At 34.0% G+C, this 18,913-nt stretch overlaps 1 protein-coding gene across 1 annotated transcript in view; it reads left to right on the plus strand.

Moving 5' to 3' along the window:
- Positions 1–10,498, plus strand: part of SNX2 (sorting nexin 2) — a 45,789-nt gene extending 35,291 nt beyond the window's left edge. The window contains exons 9-15 of the mRNA XM_016217795.2: positions 675–788; positions 1,069–1,162; positions 2,576–2,781; positions 7,032–7,175; positions 8,373–8,453; positions 8,572–8,643; positions 10,012–10,498. Of these exons, the coding sequence (XP_016073281.1) occupies positions 675–788; positions 1,069–1,162; positions 2,576–2,781; positions 7,032–7,175; positions 8,373–8,453; positions 8,572–8,643; positions 10,012–10,062 (762 nt within the window). The 3' untranslated portion in view covers positions 10,063–10,498. The remainder of the gene's footprint in view (positions 1–674; positions 789–1,068; positions 1,163–2,575; positions 2,782–7,031; positions 7,176–8,372; positions 8,454–8,571; positions 8,644–10,011) is intronic.
- Positions 10,499–18,913: the final 8,415 nt, after the last annotated feature.

Raw genomic sequence — 18,913 nt, forward strand, 5'->3', positions numbered from 1 at the left:
CCCCACCAGATTTAAAAGAATGGCTTGTGTAGTATAATTTTGAGTGCCCTAAATTGTTGCTTAGGCACCGTATTGAAATAAGTTTATTCAGAACACATTTTTAGAGATGAATGTGTTTACATGTACATTCTAATATTCTCATTAAGATTTTGAAATGCAAATTTGTAACTTGAAAGAGCTTAAATTATAATAACCATGCTGCTCTTTATATTTGAGATGTTTGACAATTGCTACCTTTAGAGATCTTCTAAAAATTTATTGAATCCCAAAATTAAAAAATTCAAAATCACACAGTTTTAACTGAGCATCAGGAGATTTTTCTCAAGACTTTCTTCTTTCCTTATAAACAGTTTATTTCTGCTAGCAAACAGGTGGCTAGCATTAAGGTGCTTGGCAATTACTATATTTTGACAAACAAACTGTTCCATCTAAATGTAAACGTGCAGAAGAAAAACAAATGGAAAGTCTATTTTTCACGTTTTCCTTTGAGAATATACAAGTAGTGTATTTGAAAAATTAGATCTCACTATTGAAATGTATGAGAATGAAGAAAATACTACCTCCTTTTTTTCTTTCCTTTTTTTGTGGGGGAGGGGGGACAATCCCTTTTGTGCCCAGTTAAACCTCCAGGCTTTTAACCGGTTTGTTTGCCCTTATTTGTCATTCAATTCCAGCTGCCTAGAGCAGTTAATACACAGGCTCTGAGTGGAGCAGGAATATTGAGGATGGTGAACAAGGCTGCCGACGCTGTCAACAAAATGACAATCAAGATGAATGAATCGGATGCAGTAAGAGCTGATTTTTCGACTTGAATAATGAGATGAATTAATGAGCCCAACAATTGCATTTTAAAGCTGTACAAGTAGAAAATAGGATATTAATTTGCTTATTGAGTTTAGTTCTCAGCCACATCAGTTGACCACCATGGTCATCCATGGTTAATTTGTTGCTTTAAAACAAGGAATGTAGTTTGCTGTTGGTAACCTAATTTATAGTGGTTTGTTCTGGCTAAATTGGCTCCATTTTTCTTTTCTTTTCTTTTTTTTTTTTTTGTTTTTTTTTTGTTAGTGGTTTGAAGAAAAGCAGCAGCAATTTGAAAATCTGGATCAGCAACTTAGGAAACTTCATGCCAATGTTGAAGCCTTGGTCTGTCATAGGAAAGGTTTGTTTGCCTTATTATTTATGTGTTTAGCACCGTGAGTTAATTGTTGAAACATTTAATTTAAATTTTGTTAAAATGAATATTGTGAAGTTATTATGGAAGAGAGAAAACAATAGTTTAAGAGAATGTTTTCTATTTCAGCTTTGTTGTTTGATTTTTTTTTTTTTTTCTATTTTAATTTAACTTCTAGTTTAGAAGTAGAAAAATCCAGAGCTTGCTTATAAAAGTATACAAGGTGTTCCAAGAAAATGTATACACAGTGTAGCAGCTGATAGCTCAATTTTGAAAATGAAATATAAACACGGCCTTTATAATTATTCAAATTATGTGTATACATTTTTTGGGACCTAAATTTTGAGTTATGGATTTAAATTGTCCATCTAATTCTTTGTTAAACATTTATTATTCAACTAATGAGATGTCTTAGTTTATAATAAAAAATATGAGATTCAAAAATTGATATTTGAAATTTTTCTTTAAAATACTTGTTTTGTGCCTGTATTTTCTAGAAGACTGAAATATTTTATTCATTTTCGAACCATTTTATTTAAAAATCTGGGAATTTTTGTTAAAAATTTATAGAAAATTTGAGTTGCAATTCTTTAAATTTTTTTAATTTTTTTTTAATTTTTAAAGAAAGTTTTTAATATCAGATTTCTAAAATTCTTGATAAGTAATATAGTATGTGCTATTGCCAGCAATACGTTTTAATCAAATAACAGCTTGTCCTATTTGTGTTATATCTCTTAGTGAATGGGCTTTAAGGTTCTTTTAGATCACTTTCTATGATACAGAGCAACAGAGCAATTTCCAGGCAGTGTAATTATTAGTCATTGAACAACCTATAGACATCTATTTTTATTGGAAGCATCTAAAATGATCATGTTCAAAAATCACTTTAGAAAGTCTTAATATTTCACTAAGCATTGTTGCATACAAAGAAAAAAATAAGACCTATGAGAACTGTATGTACAGTTTTACCTTGCTTTCCTCCTGTTGGCTAAATAATATTCTCATTAAAAATTATAGACATTATTTTTAATGACCAATAAATGTTTAAAGCAAAGTAGTATAAGTCAATTGTGTGTTCTCAGTGCTTTCCATATTGAATATAAATTTATATATATATTTAGTTTAAGGAGTAGACAGAAAGAGTAAGTACCTCAGGAGAGAAAGGGGAGGCAGATTATTATATTAAATTATTAAACATAGTTCATCTGCGAAGATAGGCAGTAGAGCTTTGAGCAGTTGGCATTTACGCCCAAGGCTTTGTAATGACTTGTTTTATGTTAATTATTTTAAAATATTACTTGAGCAATTTTTGAATAGATAAAATTTAGAGAGAAGGTAAAAATTAATGCAATATTTAAAAACTACTAGTGAACATTAAAAGTGAATACTTTTCTATTTCAGAACTTTCAGCCAATACAGCTGCCTTTGCAAAAAGTGCTGCCATGTTAGGTAATTCTGAGGATCATACTGCTTTATCTAGAGCTTTGTCTCAGCTTGCAGAGGTTGAGGAGAAGATAGACCAGTTACATCAAGAACAAGCTTTTGCTGACTTTTACATGTTTTCAGAACTACTTAGTGACTACATTCGTCTTATTGCTGCAGTGAAAGTAAGCCTTATTTTGCAATCTTCCTTGAATTCTTCTCACTTCAGTGGTTTGCTTATAAAAGAATTTGGAATGTATCTAACTGTGTAAATACTGTACTAGTACATCTAAAATGGCTTCAAGATGATAATTCATACCTTTAATTTTTTTCTATGATTTGGAGAGTACAATAGACAGAATTGATGTTTTTAAGAGGTCTGAGAAATGCCAAATAAGGTAAATCAATACACATTTACTTACATATTTACATACAAGTTTGCAACTAGCTGGCAGCATTTGTTTGCACATCATAGTACAAACTGAAATTACCCACTGGATTTTACTATCATTTGTAAAGCTATTATGAGAAGCAGGACAAAACCAGAATTGATTGTTGCTTGAATGTGTTTAACGGTGGCTTTAGCATGAATTTGGACTGTAAACAAACATTCTGTGTATATTCCAAAATGTATAGTCAGCATGTATTTACAGTTGAAATGGGACTAGATTAGTTACTGAGTATTATCTAGTGGTAATGTTTAAGGATGAACCGTCTTCAATTTCTGAAGAGTTGGAAAAGTAATCCAGTTAACTAATAAAAATCAATATTCTACAGTTATCTCCAATATTCAAACAACTGAACTGAATATTATTTTATCTATCTTACGTTTCAGAAGATACTTTAAGATCTTATCTTGGTTTTGAATTATTGTTATGAACATTAATTATGGAATGGGGCAACTGGGAATTTACCTTTTACCTTGAATTCAGACACCTAGAAAGTTAATGAGTCCTTCTGCTTTCTAATGCAAAATTTTTCAGCTGACATCTGTGATGAAATTAGTATTCATCTATAAACAAACATTGATACATTGCATTTTTATTGATGGTTTGGTTCTCGAGCTAATGGTGAGAGTTTACTAGAAAGTTCTTAGCACTTCAAGAATGGTGCTTTCTTAGGTTTGGTAAAATTACCAGTTTTGCTTGAATTTACTCTTAGATGTACTGTTTATATTCCTGGGTGGTTAATTTTTCTTTTTTTAAAAGTTATTTTTCTTTTCTTTCTTGAATTTTTTTTAAAAGTTTTTAAAAATGTTAATATAGATAGCAGTTATCAGAGTGTACTTCATTTTATTTATAGGCAACTTGAGATATACAGCGAAAAGTATAATACCTGCAAAAAACCTGTGGGTCCAAAAGGGAAGCTGGGCAGTGTCTCTGAGGAGGGATCTGCTGAGAAGAGCTAACCTGGGAAAATACTCTCTGGCAGGGATGGCCTGTCTATGTAATCGACATTGATCCCTCAATAACAGCTTTCTTCATACTGCCTACATCTCACTGTTCTTTTACGTTTTGTGGGATTACAGTTATATTCATGTTTCCTAGAATATGTTCTACAGAACACTGACACCAAAAGATACACCCCAGTCAGCTGAGTTTGGGAGCTAATGTATACAGTATCCCTGTCTTGTACACTCGGGGTGCATGTAAAAAGCTCAGAAACGCCTACAAGTAAAAAAAATTCTAAAATCTAGAGACTTCCAGATTCGTATGAACAGTAATCATTTTCCACTTAATATATTTTTACATATATGGAACACTTTCTGGGAAATACTAAATTAGTGATTCATTGACTAAAAGAGTTAAAAAGCTATGGTCAAGTTATACCTTGAGGTAAATTAAGCTCTTTCACATTGGTTTTCTGATGAAACCTAGTGCAGGTCAACCACACCAAGCAAGTGAGAAATTATGAAATATGGCCTGTGTTTCTAGCCATCTCTCCCTGGTGGACAGAAACCCCGCTACTTTTCATAGCCAGATGTTATATGGGTGCCTTTCCCAGTCCTGATTCTCTGGGCTGGGGGGCCTGACTTGGGGTTTAGACCCCACACTTTTCAAAGGAACCTCCCTGCAGCAGTGTATCCCTCCGGAACTTTAACAGTTACCCATGAGTGCTTGTTCAGCCTTCTCATGCCTCCTCACTTCCTTCCAGTCTCCACGTGGCCTCCTCTGTAAGTCCTTGGTTATAAGGCTTCTCTTCTGCTAGTCTTCAGTTGGGTATTCAGGAAGATTTGTCTATACTTTACTTGTAATTCCAGTTTAGTTTGGGCAGGAGGTGAGTGTAGCTTCCACCTAATCTGCTGCCATATTGGATCTCTCTCATAGTTCCTACATCTGTACCACAATAAAGATATGATGGCTCTAGAATATTGTGAGATAATAAATTGGTCAGGAACCATATTAGTTTAAATTAGCATATCACTGAAAAATCCATTTGATATACAGGGTGGGGCAAAAGTACCTTTATAGTTGTGAGTGCTCAAAACAGTTTACTCTTGTATTTTTATTTATTAATTGTATTAATTTTCCATATGAACAACTGCAAACCAACTTTTTTTCCACCCTGTATTTAGAACTTAAACAAATATTGAAATTCAAGGGCTTTTGGGTTAGCTTTTGCCCTGTATTGCTACGTATTTTAAGTAATCAAATTGTTATTCAACAGAGGAAATTTATAAATGAAGATCTGATATGGCCTCATTCCTCTAAAGAAAGACTAGGCCTAAAATTTTAAATTACTTTTTGGTTTTATATATGTGCATGTATAGGGGGGAAGAGTCAGGGATTGTTTGTTTTAAAATGGTAGTGACTTTTTCTGAATCTATTTATGTTAGGTATATTTGGTGATTTGGGCCCAAATTAATTTGGCTGAAGCAAAATTAATTCATAATAAGATTTTAAGGAAAATGTAGTCTTTTAAATATAAGAAAAGCAGACAATGGGGATATTAAGATTCACTTACTGTCATTTATATGCATCTATTCTATAGAGCAGGGGTGGGGAATGCCCTGCCCGCAGGCCCTGTATATGACTTGCAAAATCATTTGGTCTGGCCCTGCCAAGGCCTCACCAAGGAGAAGCAGTTCCAGTGATCACATTAGGGATGAGTTAATTAAATGTTTGACCAAATATAGCAGGCTAATTTTTAAGTTGATAATGTTGTATGGCCTGCATATGATGTTATAAATATCCAAATGGCCCTTGGCAGAAGAAAGGTTCCCCACCCCTGCTGTAGAGCATTAAAAAAAAAAAATTATACAAATAGCTAATGGTGATTTAACATTTACTAAAGTCCACTAGGTTAAGATACTCTGCTGCATACTTTTCATTTTATTTCTAATCCAAAAATATAGATCTTAGTTTCCTCCTTTTATATTTGAAAGACTAAGGTTTATAGAAATTAAATGAATTTACCCAAAACCATGCAGTGACAAAGTTAGCATTTGAAGCCAGCTTTGTTCTAAAGTTTACATTTTTTAAGTACATTATATACTATTCTCTTCAGCAGGTCCCTTTAAGAAAATGTATTTATTTACCGTTTCTTGATCCAAAAAGCTCTTTATTTGAAATAAATGAAAATAACTCTAGTTTCGTGCTTTCTGGTTTACCCAGTTTATTATCGCTTGCTTCATTGTTTAGTTAATAAGTACTAAAGTAATGTGACTATATCCCCGGCATAAAGCTAGAGAAGGGGTTATTTTATTCTCTCATACTATCCATCATTTTTTTGTCGTGGGACTTTCAATTACTCATTTCTTTCCTCTGTTGACTTGTTCTTTCTCTGCTAAGCCCCTTGAAAAGAAATAATGGACTTGAAATAAAGAAATATATATATATATAATTGTGTGTGTATGTGTATGTGTGTGTATTCATTTGCCCTTTTCAATCTTGTGTAAGACTATCTTTTTTTGTTTTTAATTTCTTTGCCTTTCTTTTATTTGCTATTGGTAATCTCTTCCACTACATTTTTACTTTATGTTATCTTATGGGTTTTCCCATTTTCTTTTTTCAATTTTTGGCATATTTCCAATACTTAAACCTACTTTTGATATTACCTAGTAGGAAAACTTCCACTGTAGATATGACACCAGCATTTTCCTATTGAAAACGTCTTTCTTGAAAGCGTAAAACTCCATTGGAAATCTTATTATAAGCCACATTTAAAATCTTAAGGAACTAGTTACATGGATTTTATACATGTTATTTTGTTTGTTTTTTAAATTCTGAGCTCTTATAGTCACTGGGATTTCTGTTTTTAAGCAAATGAATATGGAAATTTTTATTTTTTTATATAGGCATGTATATTTTCAGTACTTCAGTATATTAGAATAGAGTTTAAATACTGGGTTTTATTTTTAGTATTACAGTACTTCTAGTATAAAAGTATTTTAATGTTAACTGTCACTTAATAGCATTATGTCATTCACTTATAGGGTGTGTTTGACCATCGAATGAAGTGCTGGCAGAAATGGGAAGATGCTCAAATTACTTTGCTCAAAAAACGTGAAACTGAGGCAAAAATGATGGTTGCTAACAAACCAGATAAAGTACAGCAAGCTAAAAATGAAATAAGAGAGGTGATTAATACAAAATGTTTTATTTATCTCTTTACTCAAACTTTCCATGAGTCATTCATATATGCATAACTTTTCATAAATTTTTTTCTGAGCCATTGAACTGATACCTAGCTATTTTTCCTTAACTTTATGAACTGTGTTAGAATTACCTTAACATTTTGATTTTCACTAAAATCTTCAGAGTCCTTTGTTACTTTCACATGATCATGCAATGAATAAAGAAACATACAAGGAAAAGATTTAAATTTATATTTAATAATTACACATTTATTTTGAAGTGATTAGTTTGATTTCAGATAATTACTTATTTTGTGTCTAAAAATAGTTTTAGAGGTGAACTTTTTCCTCATTTAGCTGTACAGGCAACATTATCCTCCATATATATGTATTATATATGGTATTTTAGTAAATTTGTATAAGTTTATTATAATTTATACACTTTTTTTGCCATGCTTCAATAAGGAAATTGAAGAGGTAGGACAACCTTTATATTACTCAAAGTAAATGTACCTGCTCATAGAAGAGTATGTACCAGTGTTTTGGTTACATAGTGGGAAAATATCATTTCATAGCTTAAGTCTTTAGTTACTTTATTTTAGCTGTTTCATTGGTCACTAATCACGTTTTGTTGTTTCTATATGAAATTTAATGTTTACCGATAGGTCTTCAGTAGACCATAATTCCATAATTTTTTTTGATCTGGACATTTTACCATTACAAAACCTTTTTTTAAATATTTGTCATACAATTTTCCTAACTTAAAGTATTTCCATGGGTATATAAATTGTGATGAACATATAGTCTTGAAATTAGCAGAATGTACTTGATATATTTTGAAATAATTAATGATATAGAAAATGAGAAAATAAAAGCTAACATTTGATAGTGAATTTTGTACTCAGAATTATTTTATTTATGTTAATTATAGTTAGTTCAGCAATGGTCATTGTAATTCAGTAAGTACTAGACTGTCCTAATCTTGAATAAATCTGACAATGGAATATTAATGGAATTAAGCAACTACTGGAAAGTTAGATACAAGTTTGTGAATGATGTTAAATTGGGTTTTGCCAATATTGAGCTTTCTTAGGGTTTTCAGGCATTACATTAAATTAAATGAGTCGTCATGACAGCTAGTTCTATAATTTTTTCCAGACAAGAATAAAAAAATTGTGCATTTTTGTTTGTTTTTATTAGTGGGAGGCAAAAGTACAACAAGGAGAAAGAGATTTTGAACAGATCTCTAAAACAATTCGAAAAGAAGTGGGAAGATTTGAGGCAAGTATAATAATTTTACACTTTTCTTAACAATGTGGTCACATTTGATCCAATTTTATGGTAAAATCAAATTTAGTTTTGTACTAATGGACCTTTTTTGTGTATTGTACTTTAACAGAAGGAACGAGTGAAAGATTTTAAAACTGTTATTATCAAGTACTTAGAATCATTAGTACAAACACAACAACAGGTAAGCTAAATGTTTTTATAACAAACTTTTTCTAGAATTTATTTTTGTGTACTTTTTTATTTTAAAGATGATGATCAATGAAAGGAGCTTTTATACGTAAAGAGGAATAAGAAATGAAGTAGAGAAAATGAGTAACAGCAAAGGAAAATATGGTAGTTAAAGTAATTGTAAACTCAGCAAAGGAAAATATGGTAGTTAAAGTAATTGTAAACTCAGCAAAGGAAAATATGGTAAAGTAATTGTAAACTCTCAGTGCTCTTGGCCTCTATTCTTTCTAACCACTAGGTGCGATACACTTCTTCCAGTTTGAGGCTATGAAAAATACGCTGGGCAACGTTTCCCTTTCCCCGTCTTCCTAGCTTTATTTCCCTGTTGATCATACCTGTTTGAGTAAATTCTTATTGTAAGTTCTTCTCTTTCATAAAAGACAGAACTTGAACTAAAAATAATATTCTTAAAGTTTTTAAAAAGACTGTTTTGATGTTTTATTTTATGTGGGGTTGGTGGTGATTGTATTCCACAAGAAGTGGCATTTGCCTCCTTTACTAGAGGGGACAGTGGTATTCATGTTACATTAAATCAAAATCTTTAACAAGGAAATAGCATGTGTTTTTTCCTGTATATTTTATATAAATTTGAGTAATAGATCAAATTATTTAATGTCTTGAATAGGATTTCTTTCTCCAGTTAGTTTCAAAATATGTGGATTAGAAGCTTGCCTATACAGTTTTTTTAATTAGGTGATGACATTATATCTTCAAATTATATATTTTTATATTAAGTACTTAATTCATCAAATCAGATATTTAAAATATGATAAGTTATTTGAATTTGTTTTTAAAGGAATTGTTTTAAATGTAACGTTAGTTTTTATTTCAGCCTATTTTCCAGACTATCCAGGAAAGACTGGAAGCTAATTTTTCCCAGTCTCTTTTCGTATTCTTGCTCAATATTTTTTTCTTCCTCCTTTTTTCTTATTCTTTTTGGCTAGCAATAACATAAAATATGAATATTCTCTGATTTAGATGTTATTGCTTTATATTGGAAAAGCTTATTGTAGTTTTATTATTTAAGATGATCTTATTTAATTTATACTAACAGTCTGCTTCTATTTACAGCTTTGTATAAAACAAAAAGGTCTTTTGTTTGGGTATTTTAAAAATCATATTGCTTACATCAAAAACAAATTAGCCAGAAGTAATTAATAAGTTAAATAAGGGAATTAAAATGATTTTAAAAACCAGACTTTAGTAAATGGTAATCACTATTAGCTATTTGTATGAATTTTTTTTAATGCTCTACAGGATACATGCATATAAATGACAAAAAAGTAATGAGACTATCTTTCACTTTTGTTATCATCCACAGCTGATAAAATACTGGGAGGCATTCCTACCTGAAGCCAAAGCCATTGCCTAGCAAGAAGATTGTTGCTGTTAAGAAGATCTTGGATATTTGTTCCAGTTTTGCTGATTCCACAGTGAAATCATTTAAAACCATCTAAATAAACCACTATATATTTTATGAATTACATGTGGTTTTTATATATATATCTACACTCTGACATTTTATTACAAGCTGCATGTCCTGACCCTCTTTGAATTAAGTGGACTGTGGCATGACATTCTGCAGTACTTTGCTGAATTGAACACTATTGTGTCTTAAATACTTGCACTAAAAAGTGCACTTCAAGGCCAGAAAATTTTACAATATTTTTTCTTTACAATATGTTCTGTAGTGTGTTCGCCCTCTTTATGAAGTGAATTATCAGTGTATTGATTATTGTTCATTTTTACATTCCTGTACAGAAATTATGATATTGTGATTATAGTAATAAAATGATATTCCTTGTGAAGTATTAGTAACAAATTATTTGTGTATATAAACGTATTAGGGATCTTTTAAAAGCATTTTTAATGGGCAGAAACTTCCTTCTAAATTTATATATATTTTAATCGACAGAGCTGAACTCTTATCATTAAATGACTAAGTGAAGCTTAAGTTTTCCTTTGAAATTATGACAAACCAAAGACTATCTTTTTTGTTTTTTAAACTAATTTTTAAAAAATATATTTTTATTGATTTCAGAGAGAGGAAGGGAGAGGGAGAGTTAGAAACATCAATGATTAGAGAAAGTCATCGATCAGCTGCCTCCTGCATGGGGTCGACGCTCAACCACTAAGCCACGCTGGTGGGCAGAATATTTGTCTCATGACTCATCTCTAGGGATGTTCTTGTCTTGAGTAAAGGAGAGAATAATTGTCTTTGCTAGTTTTTATTCATCCCTATTACAAGTGGCCAATTTAAGAAGAAAAATATATTTACATGCTTCTGTTACAGGTCTTACAGATTTTGCTCATCTGTTACCTTCAAAATCCAAGACTGCATATATTTAATTTATTCCGTTGCCTTTCTTTGTTTTTCTTTTAAACTAAAAGTCAGTCATCTATGATCATAACTGACAAAGAATGGTACCATGCTAAAATACTCCATGATTTAATGACTAACCAAGGATGGCCTAAAGCAATTTGTAGTAAAATGAAATTTGCCTTAGGCATCCTTCTCACCTATTCTGTATCCTATTCAGATGGCTATTTCTGACCCTTAATACTGGTGAAAATTTAACTTGTGAGTGGCATTAGAGTTATTTTCATTTTTTTAAAAGTATTCTTAAAGATGTCTCACTTCCTAAGCTTACCAACTAAGTCTCCTCCCAGAAGGGTAAGATATGGTATGTATAACTGAGTATTCTCTAGCAACTTACTAGATATTGTATCAGAGGAGTGTATCCTTAGGATGTTGGCTTCTACCACTTATTTTAGTTGAAATTTTAAGCATATTGTAGGTATTACTCATATTTATATTCCTAGAACCCAGAAGAGTACCTGACACATAATAGGTTAATATAAAGACTTGAACAGGAAAAAATAATCCTGGAAGATGCAAAATGTTTGCTCTTTTAAGAAGAAATTGAAGCTGAAAGAGTACAGCCTTCTATTATTGCTTCTATTGGAGACAACTTACACACTTGAAAAATGAGTAATTCACGGTCGTTTATATCAGGTGCTATCTTTTTTACCCATCAATATTGACCAAAATATAGGCGTACTGGGAATAGTTTCACTACACTGATGTCCTAATATGATAATTCATAGTTATATCCCTTCCAAAAAGATAGTTTAAACATACGATAACAATTTACTTATTTAAGCCAAAATCTTCCATTCCACAGTGGTATGTTCATTAGAACAGTACCTTCAAATAAGTATTTTCAGTTTTGATCAAGCTGAAGAGAGTGACAGACCTATACACCCTGTTCCAGACTCCATTCTCCTTAACCTTTGCTAAACAATAATTTCAAGTAAATTATATGAGCCTCTGGTACCTATCAGCATTTTAACAGGATTCAACTTCTTCCACATTTGCCCATTTCTACCCATCAAGCTTCACATCTATTCATATTACTAAAACACTTTCATTACAAATAAATAGAACACAAAAGCATTACTAGTCCCGATAACATAGTTTTTCAGTTGTGTAGGTTTGAATTTCAATTTTTCTTTAACCAAGTAAAAGTTGAAGGACTAAGGAAGCATAATACAGTGGAACAAGCTGAACTTGGGGTCAACATACATGTGTTCCGTCTTGCTTAGTAGGTATGTGACCTTGGGCATATCACTTAAATCTCATCTGTAAAACAAGAGTATAATACTCTGATTTCTGAAGTGCCTTCTACTCTAAAGTATTTTGTTTAAAATACCAAACTTCAATATAAACTATTAGAAAATCAAATTCTAATCAAAACCATTTTTGATTAACATAAAACAAGGCTAGGGCAAAATAAATGTATTTCAAAGTGTGATTTCTAAAACAAAAAGTTTTCTTGATTGTATTTTTGATGAGCTATTTTCAACTCTTTAGCTTGTTTTATACATACAGGGTGTCCAAAAAACTGTATGCACACTTTGAATAATTATTAATTCCAATGGGTTGGATCTGAAAAGAAAGAAACATCAATTGAGCTATAAGAAAAAATTGTGTATACTTTTTGAGGGACACCCTATATATATTTATACTAGCCTCAAAATACCCTTGTTTCATTGTTGCTGTTCTTTAAATTTACTAATTTTATTATCAAGATCTAATAAAGTTTTACAAGTCCCTTATACAAATTGTTTTATACATCGTTTTTAAATATAAAATAAACCTCTTTAATCAGGTGTCTTAAAAGGAAGGAAATCAAATGAGCAGAAAAAGATTATATTCCTTTAAAAAGTGCTTCTTGGTGTCAAAGACTTTCATTTTTCTGTCTTAAATAAAGCACGTGGCCCTAGCCAGTTTGGCTCAACAGGTAGAGTGTTGGCCTGCGGACTGAAGGGTCCCAGGTTCAGTTTCAGCCGAGGGCGCGTCATGCGTACCTCGGTTGCAGGCTCTGGTCCGGATGCATGCGGGGGGCAACCAATCGATGTGTCTCATACTGATGTTTCTCTTCCCCCCCCCCCCCTCGCTCTCTCTCTCCCACTCTCTGAAAAGCAATGGAAAAAATATCCTCGAGTGAGGATTTTTAAAAAAAAAGCACGTGACTAGGTATAAAGCTAAATGGCTACTTCACTTTTCTTGTGACCCCTGCATGGGTGGTCATCTGATTAAAACGAGTCCAAGAGACGGGAGTTCAGGAACAGTAGCTAGAGATAGGATGGGCCAACATTTTCATCCTGTTTTAAAGGAAGGGAGGTCACTGTAGTGAGGAGGAAAGAAACCTGAGAAAAGGAAGTCCAGTCTCACTGGGAACTTCGGAGGCATTTCCGTATGTATTCACTAGCCGGGAGATGTGTATGTCATGTTGTCACTCTGTGTGACGCAGTCTCTGTTTCAAGGTATTGAAAAAAGACAGTGCAATCATTCCTAACCCCACAGTGAAGGATATGGTTTCAAGTGATAAGGAATGTAGATGGCTGGCCAGACACAGAAATACTAAGAGGGAATTTGAAGAATGGTATGAATAATTGTTCATCACTCTGTGTAATCAAGGCCAAGAAGAGAAGTCATGGTAATCTGTGGATGAGGTCCTTAGAATTTGGGCCAATAGAAGTATAATGTGAGCCACATGTATAATTTTTATTCTCTATAGCCAAATTTTATTTTTATTTTTATTGAAGTTATTGGGGTGACATTGGTTAATAAAATTATATAGGTTTCAGGTGTCAATTCTATAATACATCATTTGCATGTTGTATTGTGTGTGCACTACCCCAAGTCAAGTCTCCTTCCTTCACCATTTATCTCCTCTGTACATACCTCTTCTACCTCCCCCCACTATAGCCAAATTTTAAAGAGTAAAAGAAATAGGTCAAATTGATTTTAATATTTAACCCAGTAGCTCTAAAATATTTTAACATGTAATCCAATGTATTAAAAATTATTGTGATATTTTACATTCTACTTTTCATACTGTGTTTGATCCCCAGTGTGTATTTTACGCTTTCATCACATCTCCGCTCAGACTAGCCACCTTTTAAGTGATCAGTTCTCATACCTGGCTGGTGCCTGTGATATTGGGCTGCGCTGATTTAGACAATGCCTGTGGAAGTGGAAGTGGAGAGTAAGTCCAACAGCTAGTCTGTTATTTACTATCTCAAATTCAGTGAAGAATTTGAAGCTAAATAAAAAGGACTAGTAGGTGTTGCTCTCAAGGGGAGGTACAATTTATGTGCAAGACTTTGTAGCATGTTGCTTTGCAAGTAGTGCGTATTCAATATCTACTATGAATCAATTGTAGCACTGTATTGCCATAAGGAAACTTACAGTCTGTCTAGTGCAACTTCCTTATTTTACAGATAGGCAGATCCAGAGTTTAAATCATTATGGTGGAACTGATTTTACCTCTTAAATCTGTGTGATAACTGTCTATGAGCATTCTTTCTTGAAAATGTATTGGTAAGCTTTTCAAGATTTTTGTTCTAATCATTAACATAGAATTCTAGGAAGTCCTTTGGGATACAGAGAATTTATTTCTTAAAAATTCCTTCAGAAGTGGCTAAGAATAGAAGATTGTACAAAACAGGAAAGTTGTGGCTTGCTATCTAATCTTTTAATGAACATGAAGAAATATAAAGTATTTGTCTTCCTTTCTCTTTTCACATACTTTAAAAAAAATTCACTAAAGATGGAATAAGTTGAAGTATTTTTCTTTACTGAGCAAAATGGAAACTTTGTAATTAAAGTCAATTAAGATAAAGCTGCCACTTGTTCATACACAGAATTATTTTTTTATTAAGGCCAGTTAATGGGATAAACTGCCTTAAGGAAGTACTTTGAGAGAAAAAAAGATTCTATTTTAAATTTATATATATGTAACTGTTTAATAACTAAAATCAGACAAAATTAGCAATACTAAACAATAAATTGCCTTCTTACTGCTTCTGTAGTCAAGTCTCACATATCTTGATTTTAACTTATATTTTATTTCCTAGATCTTATTTCAAATGTCCTTACTATATATGTGTATAAGTATGTGTGGATTTGCATGTGTACATGCATGACAGTAAGTTTGTCAACAGTTTTCGTGTCTAAATTCCAGTGAAAAATGTTTCCCAGCCTCTAGTAACCTGAGACATAAAGTACAATACTTACCTTGTCTGTTACATTGCTTAGGTATCATTATTTTGCCAAACCCAATGAGTTGATTCTGTTTCTGAAACCTATTCCCTTTTCATTTCTACTGTTTCTCTCTCAAGGTCAAGATCTTGTGACCTTGTTCCAGAACTATCTTAAGTATCCTGTGAAATAAATACACATTCTTTCAGTCTCCTTGCCCCTGCCAGTCCTACAACCTGCTGCTGCAATGATCTTCCTAAACAAGTCTTATTATGGTACTATGCACAGAAATCTTCAGTAGATCCCTATAGACTAAAGATACAGTCGAAATTATCCAGAATCTTGTCTCAAACGACTGTTCCTGTCTTGCTGTTACTCCCTTCACCCACCTTTTGCTTTAATCCAATGGTGCTCGTCTTGTGAGCATGCTTAATGCCTTCCTAGCTCAATGCTGTTGATGTTACCGTGTCTCGGTTACCTTTTTCCCTCTACCAGCAATTGTTTGAATCCCATCTATCCTTTAAACTTTAAGTCCACATCTTGTATATATGCTTTTTAGTCTCCTAGCTAGTTGGAAGCTAGGAACCTCCACTGATCTCTCAGTAGGACTCTAGCAACACTTTGCACCTTTCAGATTATTCCTGTGCATGTCTGTCTTGCATTAGCGTTGTCTGTCTGGTTGTCCTACCTTGACTAGTCTGTATGCTTCTTGAGAAATGACTCTGTCCTTGTTATTTCTTGTAGAACCTAGTGTGGTACAGCCAAGAGAGTGTAATGGAATGATTAAGAATAGTTATGCATTTAGCCTGCCAGTTTGAACCCTGGCTCAAGAATCTACATCATTGACTTGGAGCAAGTTATTTTTCTCTAAAATTTAGTTTCCTTATTTGTAAAAAAGAAAGTAATAATAGTACCTGTTCAGGTGCTCTTTAAGGAGCTTAAGATGATTGATATGAATTTCTCAGCAATAGCAAGTGCTTGATAAATAGCTATTATGCATCCAATAAGTGTTTACCTGCATTTTGATTGTTTCACCAGTCTTTAGGGCTACTTCAAAACAATGGGTGTATGCTTCACTAGGGTCTCAGTGGGTTTACCAGAAGGGTTTCCTCTCAGAACAGTTTGACCCGGAGATCTGCTCTCAGAGCCCTGGGGGCTGAGGATCAGAGGTAGAGGGGAGGAAAGCTTGCAGACAAAATCCCCAACAATAGTTTAGAATTACTCCTACTACAGAGATACTCTAGTTAAATGAGTCTTGTCAAGAAATGAGCCAGAGACCTTAAAAGCCTGGGAAAAAAGAAAAGAAAGTCAAGATAGAAATGTTACACCCAGTTTTCGCGAGATTAATTCACAGAGACCGAACTGAGCGTTTGGAATTTATTAAGCCGGCGGCTGCGAGGGGCTCCTGCCCTAAACAGACTCGCAGCCTGAATAGTCTTCGCAGAGAGAATATAAACCCCACATTCTGTTTGGCTGAGGGGGCGGGTGGGGGGCTAGCGAGGCGGCAGACAGGAGCTAAGATAAGTGTTCATTAACCTTCCTGGTTATTCCCTGGAATTTACTCCCTGGAATTTTTACGGGCGGAAACCTTTTACAAAGTTTACAAAGAGCCAGGGGAAGGGGAAGAGGGCATTGTTTACCAAATTTTGTTGCTCCTGCTTATCTTCAAAGTAGCGTTGTCCAGGCTGAAATGGGAGTGCTCAACTTCAGAAATATGGTAATTGCTTAGGAAGAGAGAAGTTTATTTTCACCCAGGAATACATACAAGAACCTTGACTACGTTGTAAACTAAGGGAAGTAGTAATTGATGAAGAAAAAACATGGAAAATTAAAGGATGACAACAGTTGACGGAGTGGTGCTCATCCAGCCTGACCACTGCAGTGGAAGTAAGAAAGGAGACCGTCTAGGGAAATGGAAATGAAAATGGTTAAATTTTATTCATTCATTTACTAAATATTTGTTCCGTCCCTACTATGTGTCAGGCACTAAAGCAGGGGTGGGGAAATCATTTGGTCTGGCCCTGCTGAGGCAACCGCAGGCGGGACTTGAAATTCAATACATCTAGGAGCTTTTTTCATAGCTAATATTTAAATTGATAATTCTGTTCGGCCCGTGAATGATGTTATAAATATCCAAATGGCCCTGTGGAGGAAAAAGGTTCCCCACTCCTGCACTAAAGCAACGGATTGGGTATCAGGGAAGGAGAAGGGGGACGTGTCTAGGATGACGCCGGGATTTCTGGCTTTGATGGCTTAGGGTGCTGCTGCTTCCATCAGCTGACATAACCTAGGAGGTGAGGTACAGGTTTGGGGAAGGATGTTCTTTAGAGCGTGTTGTTCATGAGGTGCATCTGGACGTCCAGCATGAAGATGTATGAAAACGGAATTCAGGGCTAGACAGTCCATCATCAACTGAGAACTATGACCACGCTCTGTCCCTTAAGACCATGATCCTTAAGGACGGCATCCTCAGAGAGCAAACGGCGAGGCCAGCCTGCTGAGGGCACAGTGCGGGGCCACACCAACGTTTCCGGGAGGATTGGAGGTGAGGTCAGAGGGACGGCGTCTCCTAAAGAGGCGGGGCCGTTTTCTTCCTGTGAACAAAAGGGAAGGAAAGGAGGAGTATGTTTGGAAATAAAGCCTGAATGCTTTTATTTTGGTGGTGAAATAGGAAGTTACGCCATCATCAGGGAGTGACGCCAGAGGAAAGGAAAACACAACACGAGGGGAGGCTGGAGAGCGACGGGACCTGTTCAGAAAGCCAGAGATAGAACTGTTGGTGAGCAGCGACTTTCGAATGAGTTTGGAAATCACGGATTTATAGTGAGCCAACCAAAGAAGGTATTTCTTCAGCCGTGAGAAAGCAGGACTAAAACAGGTTGTTGGATTCATTCAAGATTGTTGGGTGTGAGAGAATACCAAGGGGGACTTTTTTTAAAAAACCATTTAAAAACCTAAGGAGAGATGAAGGCAAGAGAGGCGACCGGCATAAATTTGGGGATAAAAGATGTGACAACGTGAAAGATTTTCTGGTTATGAGGGAATCGGAGAGAAGGGGTGGTCCAAGGAGCAAACCTAAGTTTCAGAAATGACATGAATTTTTAGTGTATTGTCACTTTTTAAAAATAACTTCAATATGGCAAACAGGGCTCTTCCATTGTGCGCAACTAGGGTTATTTCTGTGGATTCCTCAAATTTACTTGTTAATTTGCCAAAGTATTGAAAGCTTTGGCATGTCAGGAAATAAAAATTGACTTCAGGTTTCTGAATTTTAAATTAATTTTTATTTCATCGAATTAATACTGGCACATAGCTTGAAAACTAACTAGCATTGGAAAGGCCAAGTAACAAAATACAGCGGTTCCAGGCCTCACGCGTGCCCAGTTTCCCCAGTCTTCTCAGAGCTAACCCCTTTTTACTCTTACCTACTTTTCTGCCATTTATAAGCCTTCGCATTTCTAAATATAAAAAGTTTAAAAATGCATAGACTGCTATATTTTGAATCAATTTCAGGCATCATCTACTTGTCTTTTTTCATGGCGACGAGAGTTGAGTTCTCTTACTCTGCCATCTGTTTCCTTCACACACTCACGCCCCTCACTTCCAGTGTGGTGGTTATAATTTTTAGTTACATCAGTATTCAGTATTTACATTATTATGCCTAGACAAGCAT

The sequence above is a fragment of the Miniopterus natalensis genome, chromosome 3 (genome assembly GCF_054644295.1).
Source record: "Miniopterus natalensis isolate mMinNat1 chromosome 3, mMinNat1.hap1, whole genome shotgun sequence".
NCBI classification, from domain to species: Eukaryota; Metazoa; Chordata; class Mammalia; order Chiroptera; family Miniopteridae; genus Miniopterus; species Miniopterus natalensis.